The following is a 15,086-nucleotide window of genomic DNA, read 5'->3' as shown; positions in this document are numbered from 1 at the left end:
CCTCTCTCTCTCTCTCTCTCTCTCTCTCTCTCTCTTTCTTTCTCTCTTTCAAGAGAGGTTCACATGTAGTCAAAGTTGTTCTTAAGCTGGATATGTAACTGAGTTATGATCTTGAACTCCTGATCCTCCTGCCTCCACCTCCCAAGTGCTGGTATGACAGGTGCAAGCCACCACACCTAGCCTAAGATTTCCTTCTTATCTAGAGAATCCAGTTTGTATTCTTTATGGGGAGGGTTTATTTTTGAGATAGGGTCTCACACTGTAGCTCAGGCTGGCCTCAAACTCATGGCACACCTCTTGGTTCAGTCTTCCAAGTGCTGGGATTATAGGTATGAGCCACCATGCCTAGTTTACATCTTTTATTTTGAGCAAATATATATAATTGGTTCTGCTACTGCAACAGAAAATACAGTCCAGACAAGTATTGTTGCTTTGTGTAGGAAGCCAGGCATCTTTTCTCTTCCTGTTCTAGATCTCCTTGGGATTTTCCTTTATCCATATAGCTGAAGATGACTTGCCACCCACATGATTATGTTTCAGGCCATATGGAAAAGAGGAAAGAACAATGGAGGAGAAAAAACCCACCCTGCTTATTGCTAAGGGCACAACTCAAAAATGACATATATATCGCTTGACTCCAAACTTAGTCACATGTTCTTACTCACCTACTAAGGCAACAGAGACAAGTAATTTCTACTTGGGTGGTGTGATGGTTAGTTTTTAGCTGTCAACTTGACACAACCTAGAGCCCCCTGTGAAGAGAGGCTTAACTCAGGAACTTTCTAGATCAAGTTGGCCTGTAGGCAGGGCTGTGGGAGAATTGTCTTGTTAGTTGATGTGGGAACACACAACTCACTGTGGGCAGTACCATTCCCTAGGCAGCAAGTCCTGAACTGTATAAGAGAGGAGAGAGCAAGCAAGCAAGCAAGCAGGCCTACATGCATTTATTTCTTTCTGCTCCTGACTGTGGTTATGATTTTACTACCTGCGTTGAGCTCCTACCACTGTGACATTTTTTTTGCTACCACAGACTATAACCTGGAATTGTAAGCCAATTAAACCCACATCGCCCTTAAATCTGGGCATTTTATCACAGCAACAGAAATGAAAGTAGAACATGTGGCCACAGGTCCAGCTGAAATTGAAGGTTATATAGTACCAAACACAAGATGGCACAGGATGACTTTTGAGGTAGAAGATGTAGCTCAGTAGTGGAGAGCTTGCCTAGCATGCACATGGCCTGGAGCTCAATCCCCAGCACCATCAAAAACACTTTTGCAGGTAGTCTGCCACTGAACCTTGTATGGACAGTGCTTCATTTCTAAATCAGCAGATAGCATGGCATACAATGGAACTAAGCAAAATAATTATCTACTTAGCTGTTATTCACTCATTTTTGTCCTTTGAAACTGGGACAGTTGTAGCCCAGCTTAAACAGTTGAGTAAAAAAGATAGGAGAGTTTATAGGGGCAAACTCCAGAAGCAGTTAAGAGGCAAGTTAAATACCTTTCCTGAACCTTTGTGTGGTATCCTGGGCCTAACACTGCTGTCTGAATTGGGACCCAATCTTGCCCTTGCTTTATGTAGGATTCCTTTGGTTGCAAATGATAAAAACAACTTGGGGTATCTTAGTAAATTCTTTCTAGACACATAAAGGATTTTAAAGAACCATAGTCATTATGAGGATATAGTAGTGGTTTATGGAAACAGTTGGCAGGAATGAATCACAAGAGAGGACTGCAAGCCTTTGTGCTCCTTCTGAAGTTCTTTTTTAGTCTTCTAAAAGGTATTTGTCGTTTTTCTCTGTGAAGGCATTTACCACTTTCAGCTCTAGAGGTTAATTACTTTGCTTTGCAGGGCCAAGGCTCAACTGGGCTCATAGCTATTACCCATACCCCTAGGAGAGAGAAGCTTCTTAGGTCAGTATGTACCAGCATTTGTTCAAGTATGACCCTGGAGGTGAAGGTTTCATCAAACAACATGGGACCTGCCCAAGTAGAGCAGGGGGTTAGCAGTGGAGGCAGGTCCTGGAGAAGAAGCTGTTACAAGTTCATACACATGGCATGGTAGTAGTTTAAGGATGGAGGGGGCATCCAGTTCTTGTGTACGTTTCTCTGTAAACTTAAGAACTATATATATTAACAGAAACTAAAAGAATATGCCAAGAAGGCTTGTGTATCTTTCACCTATTTCTCCCAGTGATTACATTTTTACTTAACTATAGTACAGCATCAGAACCATTTTATAGACCATTTTAACCATCTTATCATATGTGTTTATTCTTGTAGGCGTCACTATAATCAAGATACTGAAGTCACATCTACCTCTTTTTCTTAACCATTTGTAACACTTTGTCTAATTTTCCATTTCCAAAATTTTGTCATTTTGAGTGTTATATACATGGAGTCATACAGCATGTGAACATTTGAATTTGACATTTTAAAACCAGTGTACATTTATTGTATAATCCCCAAAATTATAGTTCAGGACCCTTACCTCAAAGAAAGGAAAATTTCTATCCCTTGGCATCCATCCAAGTGGATGGTTGTGTCTATTAATCAACATTGCTAAGCAATATTCAGGGGCATGGACCCACCAGTCTGTTTAGACAGAAATTTTGGCTATGTCTAGTTGTTGAACATCACAAAGTTGCTACAAGCATCTCTGTTCAGGTTCTTATTTGTATATAAAATTTTCCATTCTTTGGGATAAGCATACTGAACTGTGAGTTCAGATTGTGTGCTAAATATATGTTTGGTTTGAAAAGAAACTACCAAGTTATATTCCAGAATGGCTGTACCATGTCACAGACCCAGCAGCAATGTATGAGAGCTTCAGTTTCTCCATTTCCTTGCCAACCTTTGGTTATTGTTCCTTTTGAAATTTTAGCCGTTTTAGTAGTTTGTATTGCTATTTCATTGTGTTCTTGATTTGTATTTGTCTGAAAGCTAGTGATGGCTGAATATGTTTTGTGCATTTGCCATCATACATCCCCTTGCTGACATGTCTCTTCCTAGTCTTTGCTGATTTTCTAATTTAATTTTTTTTTTTTTACTTTTGAGTTTAGGGATTTTTTTTTTTTTTTTAGGAAAGAAGGGTTTGTTTTGGCTTCATGGCTTAAATGGATACAGTCCATGATAGTGGGAAGGCTTGGCAGCAAAAGTACAAGGTGGGTAGGCACCTTGCACCTGCAGCCAGGAAGCACAGGGATGAATGCTGGTGCTCTAAGTTTAGAGAATCCTTTCTGTATTCTGAACATAAATCCATATTATAACTGTTGTTTTCACATATTTTCTCCCATTCTGAAGCTTGTCTTTTCATCTTCTTTATAGGCCATTGTTTTTTCTTTTCTTTCCCTTTTTATTTTATTTTGTCATTGTTGTTAGTAATATTAAGCAGTATAATCTTTGCATGTATGTTGAAGATTATCCTGGGACATTTATTGCCTTACCAGAAATGTTAGTAATTAATGTTCTTTAGACTAGAAAGACAGGCTTGAGTTTCTATACTTTAATAAGAGCTCTTTGTTCCTGGGGGCAGGAGGGAGGGGTGAGTTTTACTTTCATCTCAATTTATTAAAAACCCACAACTGAAATAAATTTCATTTCAAGGATCAGCAGTTTTAGAACCCCAGATAGTATTTGCTCGGAAGTGCATGCCACTCAAGTTATTAACAGAATAACAAGATCTGTAGATCTGCTATTGAATCAGAATCTATGGACTTGAACAAACATGGGGACTTCAGCTATCTCAAAGCAAAAGAAAAAGTGTTCTAGAATGTTGTTGCTTTTTGAAAAAGCACTAAAATTAGACCAAGGCAAGGTTTTGCTCTAAAAGATATTTAAACTTAAGTTCATTGTAAAGATAACGAATACATCATGTGTCAAAAAATCAGACATTCTGGGCTGGAGAGATGCTCAGGGGTCAGAAGCACTGGCGGCTGTTGCAGAGGACCCAGTGCTCTTCCCAGTACCCACATAGCAGCTAACAACTGTGTGTAACTTCAGTTCCAGGGGATCCGACGCCCTCTTTTGTCCTCCACAGGCATTGCACAACATGGGTGCACTTATACACATATAGTTAATACACTCATACACATAAAGTAAAAATAATAATACTTTTAAAAATCAGACATCGGGGCTGGAGAGATGGCTCAGCGGTTAAGAACACTGGTTGTTCTTGCAGAAGACCCAGGCTCGAATCCCAGCACCCACATGGCAGCTAACACCTGTCCGGAACTCCAGTCCCAGGGGATCCAACAGCCTCTTCTGACCTCCGCGGGCATTGCATGATATGGGTGCACTTACCTACATGCAGGCAATACACGCATACACATAAAATAAAAATAAATAAAAATTTAAAAAATCAGCATTCCCTTCGCATTATATATATTTTTGTTGCAGTTATATTGGCTTTATTTTCAAAATTGTAGTTTATATTAGGTTGTTTTTATTGCTATTTTTGTATATACTATTCATTTTTTTTTTATCTCTCTCTCTCTCTCTCTCTCTCTCTCTCACACACACACACACACACATACACACACACACACACACACAACATGAAGATAGAAAGGGGACTATTTGGGAAGAGGATGGGAGCTAGTAAGAGAGGAAGGGGACAGGAGAGGGTAATGAGCAGTGAATATTGACCAAAATCCATCATATATTTGAATGAAAATATCATTATGAAGCCCATCACTTTGTACAATGAATACATGCTAATAATCTTTCTGAAAAGGAGAGCAGGAGACTGCAGCGGTGGCTCAGTGGTTAAGAGCACTGACTGTACTTGCAGAGGGCCTATGTTCGATTCCCAGCACCCAAATGGTGGCTAACAACCATCCATAACTCCAGTTCCAGGGAATCCAACACTATCTTCTGACTTTCATGGCATTGTGCTACACAGTGCATTTACACATGTGCAGGCAATACACTCATACACATAAAAATAATAAAATATTTTTAAAGGAGAGGAGATAGCTAAGAGGGTAAAAAGTACTTGTATGAATTGTTGTACAAGCATGAGGACCTGAGTTTGAATCTCTAGAAGCTACGTAAAGCTAGGCACACATTAGTAATCCCAGTGCTGATACAGTGAGATGGGAGGTAGAGGCAGAAGAATCCCTGGGAGCTCTTGGGCCAGCTCTCCTGTCATATACTGTAGTGAACAACAAAGAGGCCTGTCTCAAACAAAGTAGAATGTGAGGATTGGCACCTAAAGATTGTCATTTGACCTCCACATCCATGCTATGGCATATGCCCACCTGCACTCACACACATGAACACATACATATATCATACACACATGCAAATAAAAAACAAAAAGAAAACTCAAGAAGGACAAGTGTTATTTTATACACTCTTTCTGTCTTCCTTTCTTGTGTTCCAGGATTCCTAGATCATGTCCTTTTTTTTCCAGGAATTTCCTGTAGTCATTCTTTTAGGGTAGATCTACTGTCAACATAGCTTTCCTTCATGAAAGTGTCCTGGCTTTTCTTTAATTCCTAAAAGATACTGTTCTAGTTTGCTTTCTGTTGCTGCGATAGCACATTAACCAAAAACTACTTGGGAGAGGAAAGGGTTTATTTCATTTTACACTTCCGAGGCATAGTCCATCTTGAAGGCAGTCAAGCAGGAACTCGAGGCAGGAATCTGGAGTCAGGAGCTGAAGCAAAGTCCATGGAGGAATGCTGCTTACTGGCTTGCTTCCCCTGGCTTGCTCAACTACTTTTCTTATGTAGCCCAGGTCCACCTGCCCACAATGGGCTGGGCCTTCAATTAACAATTAAGAAAATGCCCCACAGACATAGCCACAGGCTGATCTGATGGAGGAAGTTTCTCAGTTGAGATTCTCTCTTCCCAGATGTATCGAGTTGGCAACTGAAGCTAACCAGCACAGATATTTTTGCTGGATATAGAATTCAAAGTTGATCATTTTCTTTTGAACAGGAAAAGTGTGTCATTTCTTTCTGGTCATCATGGTCTCTGGGTGGAAATATGCTGTTATTTTAATTTTCCTCCCATAGATAAGTTATCATTTTTCTTTTCTTGTTTTTAAGAATTTTTCATTGACTTATTTTTCAAAAAATTCTTTTTAATTTAACCTATTTGAATTTTTCTCACTTTCTTGAACCTATAGACTTATGCCTTTTGCTAAGTTTGAAGTTTTTCAGCTATTAGTTCTTCAAATGCTGTTTAAGTTCTTTCCTTTCTTCTCTCTTTCTGAACTCTAATGTGACAAATATTAGTTCTTAGATCCCTACAGGGCCTTGAAGTTCTGTTCCGTTTTTTCCAGTGTATTTGTTGAGTTGGGTAATTTCTATCTTTAAGTTGACTACTTTGTGTCCTTTCTGTTCTGTTACTAGGATTATTAGTTGAAATTCTAATTTCAGTTCTTTTTCAGTTTAAAAATTTCACTTGGGTTTTCTTTCTATCTTTTGTTTCTTTGCTGAGATTTTCTAGTTTGTGATTTGTTTTAGATGTTGTTCTAAATGTCCGTTGAAGTATTTTTATAATGGTTGCACTGAAATACTATCTACCTAGTTCCACATCTGAGTCACCTAGGTGTTGATGTGTGTGGATTGGATTGTCTTGTGCTACTCACACTGAGATTTCCTGGTGTAATGAATGATTTCTTTGATGTATGCTAGACATTTGGGATATTATGGAATTATGCATCTTATTCAAATCTTCTATTTGGTATGCTTCTTTTGACACTGTATTGGTGAGGGGAGAGAAATGGTATCTTGCTTCTTCCAGGTGGATGTGGAAGTCTAGTTTCCCTATTTGACTATCCTCCAGAGATGGAGGAATGCTTTGTTACTTTTGAACAGGGATGATGTCCTAGTTTGTTTCTTCATTGCTGTGACAAAGTACTCTGACCAGTACCAACTTGGGAAGGAGAGGGTTTATTTGGCTTACACCTCCCAGGTCACAGTTCATCAGGGAGCCCAAGGTAGGAACTCAGGGCAGGAACCTGGAGGCAGGAGCTGAAGCACAGGCCATGGAGGAACGCTGCTTACTGGCTTGTTCCCCTGGCCCCTGCTCAGCCTGCTTTCTTATGCAACACAGGCCCACCTTCCCAGGGGTGGCACCACCCACATCTCTCAACAATCAAGAAGATCCCCATGGATATGGCCACAGGCCAGTCCAATGAAGGCACTTCCCCAATTGAGGCTCCCTCAACCCAGGTGAGTCAAGTGGACGCTAAAGCTATCCAGCACAGGTGGTATGCCTGGCTCTCCACCTTGACCTCTATTGATACCACCTTCCTGGAAAAGGAGAAGGTTTTTGGTTACTGTTCTAGCTTGCTCTATATTGCTGCAATGAACACCATTACCAAAAGCAGCTTGAGGAGAAAATAGTTTATTGCATCTTACACTTCAGGCAATAGTCCATCACTGAGGGGAGTTAGGGCAGGAACTGATGCAGAAAATGAAGCCGAAATCATGGAGAAACACTGCTTCCTGGCTTGCACTCAAGCTCATGCTCATATAACCCAGGCCCTCCTGCCCAGAGATGGTACCACCCACAGGACATTGGGCCCTCTCACATTAATTAACATTCAAGACAGTTATCCACAGATATGGTCATAGGCTAATCTGACTGGAGAAATTCTTCAGTTGTGATTTCCTCATCTCAAGTAACTCTAGGTGTTGTGTCAAGTGGACAGCTGAAGCTAATTAGGATAGTTACTGCTCCCCATTTGACCTCCACAGTGAGAAGAGGTCCCTTTCCCACCAGAAGATAGTAAAGATTCTGGCTCCCTATTTGGCATTCTCCAACACTATCCTGATGGGAAGGGGCTGTTTCCTTAGGGGTGCCCAGTAGAGGGAAGTCTTGACTAATCATTTCATCTTGGAGGATGAGAATGGGGTTTGTGATCACATATTTTTGTGGTATTTGATTGTAGTAGGGTAGTTATTGTCTAGAAGTTTTCTGTGTTGCGTGGCTAACGCTTTTCAGCATATCTTGCAGGGAGTAATTTTTTCTGCCTTCACTGGCATTTACTGACCAATGACTTCTCCAGTTTTTAGTTTGGGATCTATGAAGCCCAAGAAAGCCAATGTGACTTATCTAAAAAATGTTCCCCAGCTCAGGAGGTGAAGGCATGTGTTTGAGGCTGCCTCTGCCGTATACTGAGTTCAAAGTCAGTCTGGGTTTGGTTGCTAGCTGATGGCCTTTTTAGAGGCAGTTGGATCATGAGAGCTCTAGAGTCCATAGGTGAATGGACTAATGGATGGTGAGGTCTAATGAGAGAAAGAAATAATGGAGAGTTAGGAAGTCTTGCTAAATTAATGTACAATTGTTTCTTAAGAGAATGTTCTGTTCTTTTCCATCAGTCTTGTCCACCTGCAGGCACTGAGGTTGTGCCCTTGAAAGGTATATTTTGTCCCTGGTCCCTTCCTCTTATTCTCTGCTTCCCAGTCACTATGAAGTGAGCAGATTTCTTCTTCCCTGCACTTTCTGCCATGGTATTTCAGCCTTGCCTCAGGTCCATTGTAATGGATCCTGCCAAACATGGACTGAAACCACAAGCCAAAACAAATCCTTCCTCCCTTAAGCTGTTTATCTGAGGCTTTTTGTCATAGTGGTGAAAGCTAACACAGTGTTTATTCCATCTTGTCTCACAGCTAGAAATCTAATCTGTTTTCAAAAAGCAAACTTGTTAAACTTCTTCCCTGCTTCCATATGACTGAAAAATTAGTCTTTAAACTCACTGAGGAAAGGATTATGCCTTCTGCAGATCAGCAGAGTGACTGGCATAGTGTATCTCCTCAATAAATATTAATCATATCTCTACAGTTAATCCACACTAGAATCCATTTCCAAGTGATTGAAATGTATGGTTGTTTTCATAGGAAAGCAGAAATCAGCTTTTTACTGTAAAAATTAAACCGTTTTGCTGTGGGATACAAGCTGCAAGTTATACTTGTGATGACCATGTTGATTTGTCATTCTAACTATGGACCATTCTAAAGATTAAAGAGAGTACTAAGAAGACTTATGCCCAGATAGTGTAAGCAGAGACTTTAATGGGCCAAGTGGAACACATGATCACCTTAGTTCACCTGTTCTTTTGAATTTCATATTGACTTAGTTAAGGTATACTAGAAAAAAAAACATTCTTTGTTTTTCTCAAGTACCTCATATATTCTGGTGCATATATACTGACTCGTATTCATTCTCTCTCTCATATAAAGAAATAAGGGAGAGTTAGGCAGTCTTGCTAAATTAATGTACAATTTTTGCTTAAGAGAATGTTCTGTTCTTTTCCATCAGTCTTGTCCACCTGCAGGTCTTTTAAATGCCATTAATGCTTACTCCAAAGGGCATTTAGTTAATAATGATTATCAGAAAAAAATGCTTGTTAAAATGTTTTGGAATAACTGGAACACAAATGTTTGAAAAGGCCCAATTCACAGCTTTTATTCAAGTTGTAAAATGGGAATTACTTCAGGTGTAAATAATTTATCCGGACAAATTTGTTTCATTTTGGTGTGTGCCTGCCTGCCTGCTGGCCTGTGCATGTGAGGTTTTATTTTTGGAGCCCTGGGATGCTAACCTTTGTTAGATTAGCACTTCTCATGAATCAGAGACCTCTAAGTCCTTTTTCACTGAAATGCTTGTACTTTTCTATAGGCAATCTTCCAAACAGAAGAAAGCCATTCAAACTGCCATCCGCAAAAATAAAGAGGCAAATGCAGTGCTGGCCCGCTTGAACAGTGAACTCCAGCAGCAGCTCAAGGTAAGGAATGCTTCCCATATTTGGATTCCCTGGCTTTTCCTTCTGTTTTGCTTTGTTTTGACCATTGACTGCCCATACCTTTCACTAAGAACTCACCTTTGTTCTCAAATGCCTTTTGGTAATTGGGGAATAACTGTATTTAAGTTTCAAGGGTTGATTCTTGAATGCTTAGAGGAAAACTAGTTACTTTAATATGGAGACTGTATATTGTACGTGGTAATTTACTACAGCAGTAATTTATTCTCTCACATCTCTGGAGTCTGAAATCAAGGTGTCAGCAGAGCTGTGCTTGCTGACAGCTCTAGACATGACTCCTTTTTTACTGCTTCCCAGCTTTAGGTAGTTTCTGGCAATATTTGGCACTCCTCAGCCTCTACATAAAATGTTCCAATCTCTGTCTCCATTGTCAGATGGCATTCTTCCTGTGTCTGTTATTTATTCTTATTATGCTTTTCTTAAAAAGATACTAGTCATTGGATTACATCCAGCCCAACGTAATCAAGTACAGTGTCATCGTCACATGATTCCATTTGGAAAGATTCTGTTCACATATAAGGCTACATTTACAGGTCCTAGGAATTAGGACCTCAGTCTTTTATGTTGAGCAGTGGGCAGATATATTTTGGATACTAGTAATTTGTTAGTATGGTGGTTTGAATGAAAATGTCCCCCATAGGCTCCAAGTGTTTGGACATTTTGTCCCCAGATGATGGCGCTGTTTGGGGAGGTTTTAGAAGGTGTGGCTATCCTGGAGGAAGCACGTCACTGGGGGGTGGGCTTACAGAGTTCTTAAGATCTCCAGTTGCTTCTCTTCCTTCCTTCCTGTGCCTGCATGATGATGTGAGAGCTTCACTTCTGCTGCTCCTGGTCCAGCCACCATGCCTCCCTGCCATGATGGACTGTAATTCCCCTGGAACCATAAGCTCAAATAAACTCTTCCTTCTATAAGTTGCTCGGGTCAGTGTTTCTATCACAGCAACAGAAAAGTGACTAATACAGTTAGTTATATGTTTTGTGAATATTTTCTTTTAGTCAGTATTTTGCCTACTCATATAATTAACTATAATTTTATAAGCAGTTGTTTTAAACTTTTATAGAATCTAGATTTGTCATTTTTGTTTGTTTTATGTTTATTTTTTTCTATGTAAGGTAACTTTGCCTGTCTCTAGGCTATAAAATTAGTCTTAGATGTTTTTGTCTAATATATTTATATTTTTTCCTTTTACAGTTTTTTGAATTACGTTTGTCCATGATGTGACATTAGGGTTGAGATTTATTTTTCCCCATTTTAATATTTACCTAATCCAGCACCATTTGTTGAAAGGACAGTCCGCTTTGGATTACTTTGCTGTCATTGTCAAAAATCTAATGGCCTTATAATTGTAGGTTCAATTCTGAGTTCTTACTCTGTTCCATCAGTCTTTCTGTTGATCCTTATGCTAGTACTACACAATCTTGATTGCTGTTGCTTTATACTAAATCTTGAAGTCTAGTAATATAAAATTTTCAACTTGTTCTTTTTCATGATTACATTGGATATTATAAGCCTCTTGTTTCATGTACATTTTTAAAATTGGTGAGAAAATTCCACAAAATAAAAACCGTTATGATTATAGTAAGATGTGCACTGAGCCTATAGGTCAGTTTAAGGAGAATGACATGTAAACAATGTTGAGCTTGTTAATCTGCAAAGAGAGGAATCTCTACAATTATTTTACCCTTCCAGGGGTTATGAATTTTGAGTATGTAAATCTTATACATCTTTCGGCAAATTGTCTCAAATTTTTATCACATGATTACAAATTGAATCTTTTTTTAAATTCAATTGTCTGGTTGAATTTATGAAGGTTACAGGATATAAGATCAACACACAAAATAGTAATAGTCCTCTGTTTAAGCTGTAAACAATTGGTAATGGAAAGTTTTAAATTACCACTTCACAATAACTGGCCTCATCCCCCAAATGATTTATCAGAATACACCTAGAATTTGCCCACTGGAAACTACAAAAATTCTGCTGAAGGAAATCCAAGAAGACCTAAATAGAGGTAGAGACATACTTTCTTTGTATATTTAGAAGATTCAGTAGAGTGAAATGTCATTTTTCTCCCCAGTGATCTTTAGATTCATTGCAATACCAATTACGATCCCAGCAGGAATTTTTGTGATTATAAACAAGCTGATCTAAACACTTATATGTGAGGGCCAAGGAACTACAATTGCTGAACTCAATCTGAAAAGGAAGAACACATGGAGAAATCACTGTCATGCTGCAGTAACCAAGACAGTATGGTGGAGAGCCTGGTGCATAGATCAGAATCCTGAAATAGACCACAGAATAAAGGCATTTGATATAGGACAAAAATGCAAAGTCAATCCAACAAGAAAGGCTAGTCTTTCAACAATATGTTTAATAAGTGGTCACCCACGTATAAAAAATAATGAATCTTGAGCTAAGTCTCACATCTTATACAAAGATTAACTTAAAATGGCTTATATATAAACTGTTAGAAGAATGCAAAGGCAGTGCCCTACAAGAGATAGGTGCAGGAAAAACCTTTCTAAATCAGACATTACTTGCTCAAGAATCAAGGTCAACAATTGACAAATGGGGCCTCATTAAACAAAAAAGCTTCTGTAGAGCGAAGGAAACAAACAATTCAGTGAAAAGGAAGTCTGCAGAGTGGGAGAAAATCATCACCAGCTTTTCATCTGACAGATGAATATCCAGATTATACAAAACATTCAAAAAACAAAGAAGCAAGAAAACAAATGACCCAATTTAAAAATGGGCTATGGGTCTGAATAGACAGTTCTTGTGCTGGATAGCTTTAGTGTCAACTTGACACACCTGGGTTGAGGGAGCCTCAATTGGGGAATTTCCTTCATTGGACTGGCCTATAGCCATGCCCATGGGGCACCTGCTTGATGAGTGATATGGGAGGGCCCAGCCCACTGTGGGTGGTGCCATCCCTGGGCAGGTGGGCCCGTGTTGCATAAGAAAGCAGGCTGAGCAGGGGCCAGGGGAGCAAGCCAGTAAGCAGTGTTCCTCCATGGCCTGTGCTCCAGTTCCTGCCTCCAGGTTCCTGCCCTGAGTTCCTACCTTGGCCTCCCTGATGAACTGTGACCTGGGAGATGTAAGACAAATAAACCTTTTCCTCCCCAAGTTGGTAGTGGTCAGAGTATTTTGTCACAGCAATGAAGAAACAAACTAGGACAGTTCTCAAAAGAAGAAATAACAATGACTAATAAACACCTTAAAAATTGTTCAACATCCCTAGTAATTAGGGAAATGCAAATCAAAACTACTTTAAGATTTCATCTAACCCCAATCAGAATGGCTAAGAGAACAAATGATACCAGATGCTGGCATGGATATGGGGAAAGGGGAACCCTCATCCACTATTGGTGGGATAGCAAACTAGTGTGAAACCACTTTGGAAATCAGTATAGAGAGCTCTTAAAAAACTAAAAATAAATCTGCCATATGATCTGGCCATACCACTTGGCATATACCCAATGGACTCATCCTATTGCAGAGATACCTGCACAGCCATATTTATTGCTGCTCTTTTCATGATAGCTAAGAAATTGAAGCAACCTAAATGCCCCTCAACTGATGAATGGGTAATAAAAATGTGGTACATTTGTACAATGGAGTTCTACTCAGCAATAAAGAAAGATGAAATCATGAAATTTGCAGGTAAATGGATAGAACTAGAAACTGTTGTACTAAGTGTAGTAACACAGTGTCAGAAAAACAAGCAACCTGTGCTCTTTCTCATTTATGGATCTTAGTTCCAAATCCCTAAATGTGAGTGTACATCCTGATGTAACTGCAGGAACAAGGAAAGTGGAAATGAACTATGGGGATAAAAGGAAAGAAGGAGCTTGAGAGAGGGAGATAGTAGGAGACACATTATTAATGAAAAAATGCGGAAAGGGGGGGTACTTTTACTTTTACTGGGGAGGGAGTAGAAAGGATTATACAAGGGAGTAGGAGGAGATAAATAATACTTAAATAGTACGAAAAACCACAGGGAAATTTATTAGTTCAAAGTCCTACTGAAAAACACACATACAATAAATATATGACTACATGTATATAGCTGAAGGCTATATAACAAGAAACATAGTGCCAGACAGGAGAAACCTCCCTTTGAGTTGTTGGTCAGGGTAGTCTAAGAGACTCCCCAAATAACACAGGCTATTGACAGAGCCCTTGATTGTCATCCAGAACTTGAAGTTAAGACCCTATTACTGATGACAGGCCACACTTCAGACACAGGATTTGGAGTAGTTGAGCTGGAACTGACCAGGAAGCCTCCTCCCTGAAGAATAACTCTCATAGTATGAGAGGATACTATACAAGCTGCTAAGGGAGAAAACCAATCAATGGCCCTACCCATCTGTAAAGCTTAATAAACAACAATGGCTGACCCAGCAAACTATCACTATTGACACAGTAGTGGCACTTTTATCTTAAGGGTAATCAACAGCTGTCTGATTGGAATTAAGGCCCTTTCAATGGGAGGGAACTCATGTGTGGTACTGTAAACATAGCTAAATACACATGACTGGAGAGGTCATAGATCCTAGAGAAAAATCTACTTTTGCCACATCGTTAGACCAATATAATTTATTGCTTGATTCTAAATGTGCATCCTTATATTTGCAGACAGTCGTACCTGTCACCCCTCATCAAATTAGCTTCTTTTTGCAAGAGATGGACAATATTACAGAGTTCTAGAACTGGTCAAACACGGAGAATAAGTATCTGTGAGATGATTAAACCTAAGTGACACATCTTCAATGCAACCTCTACATACAGGATGAATGCATCTCTCAACTCTCACCAGAGAAGTTTCCTTATGCAGCAGGTGGTGATTTAACATAGAGACCCACAATTAGCCAATGTGCAGAGGACAAGAGGCTGCAGAGTGCTTATCCCTGAATAGGATACTTATTTCAAACCTCTGCCTTCCAAGGCTCAGGGATCATTGTTGAAGAGGAGTCAGAAAGATTGTAAGAGACAGAGGGGTGGATGACCACAAGGAAACTGTCTTTCAGACAGCTGGTCATTTTACTCATATGAGCTCACAGCAATGGTGACAGCATGTACAAGTGCTAGGCATGCTTAAGCCACACAAAATCCCAGTGTAGACATGGGGAAGTGGGTAAGAAATTCCAGGCAGACCTAAAGAACTTTTGATGACCCCTGGGAAGGGGAGAAACAGTTTCTTACAGTTATGGGACTCTTGGTGGGCCCAGTGGATGGACCCACACTGAAGGACATTTGAGACACAAATCATTTTGGGACTCTATAGGAGATATAT

General features: G+C 39.6%; 1 protein-coding gene across 9 annotated transcripts in view; it reads left to right on the top strand.

Annotated features, from left to right (window-relative positions):
* Window positions 1-15,086, top strand: part of Reps2 (RALBP1 associated Eps domain containing 2) — a 258,844-nt gene that overhangs the window by 232,643 nt on the left and 11,115 nt on the right. For all 9 annotated transcript variants that reach the window (XM_029555606.1, XM_029555605.1, XM_008852210.3 and 6 more), the window contains one exon: window positions 9,645-9,750. In XM_029555606.1, coding sequence (XP_029411466.1) covers window positions 9,645-9,750 — 106 coding nt within the window. The remainder of the gene's footprint in view (window positions 1-9,644; window positions 9,751-15,086) is intronic.

This window comes from Nannospalax galili, unplaced genomic scaffold, assembly GCF_000622305.1.
Source record: "Nannospalax galili isolate Female #2095 unplaced genomic scaffold, S.galili_v1.0 scaffold325, whole genome shotgun sequence".
Lineage (NCBI taxonomy): Eukaryota > Metazoa > Chordata > Mammalia > Rodentia > Spalacidae > Nannospalax > Nannospalax galili.
The sequence above is the reverse complement of the archived record's forward strand: the minus strand, read 5'-3'. Positions and strand labels throughout refer to the sequence as shown.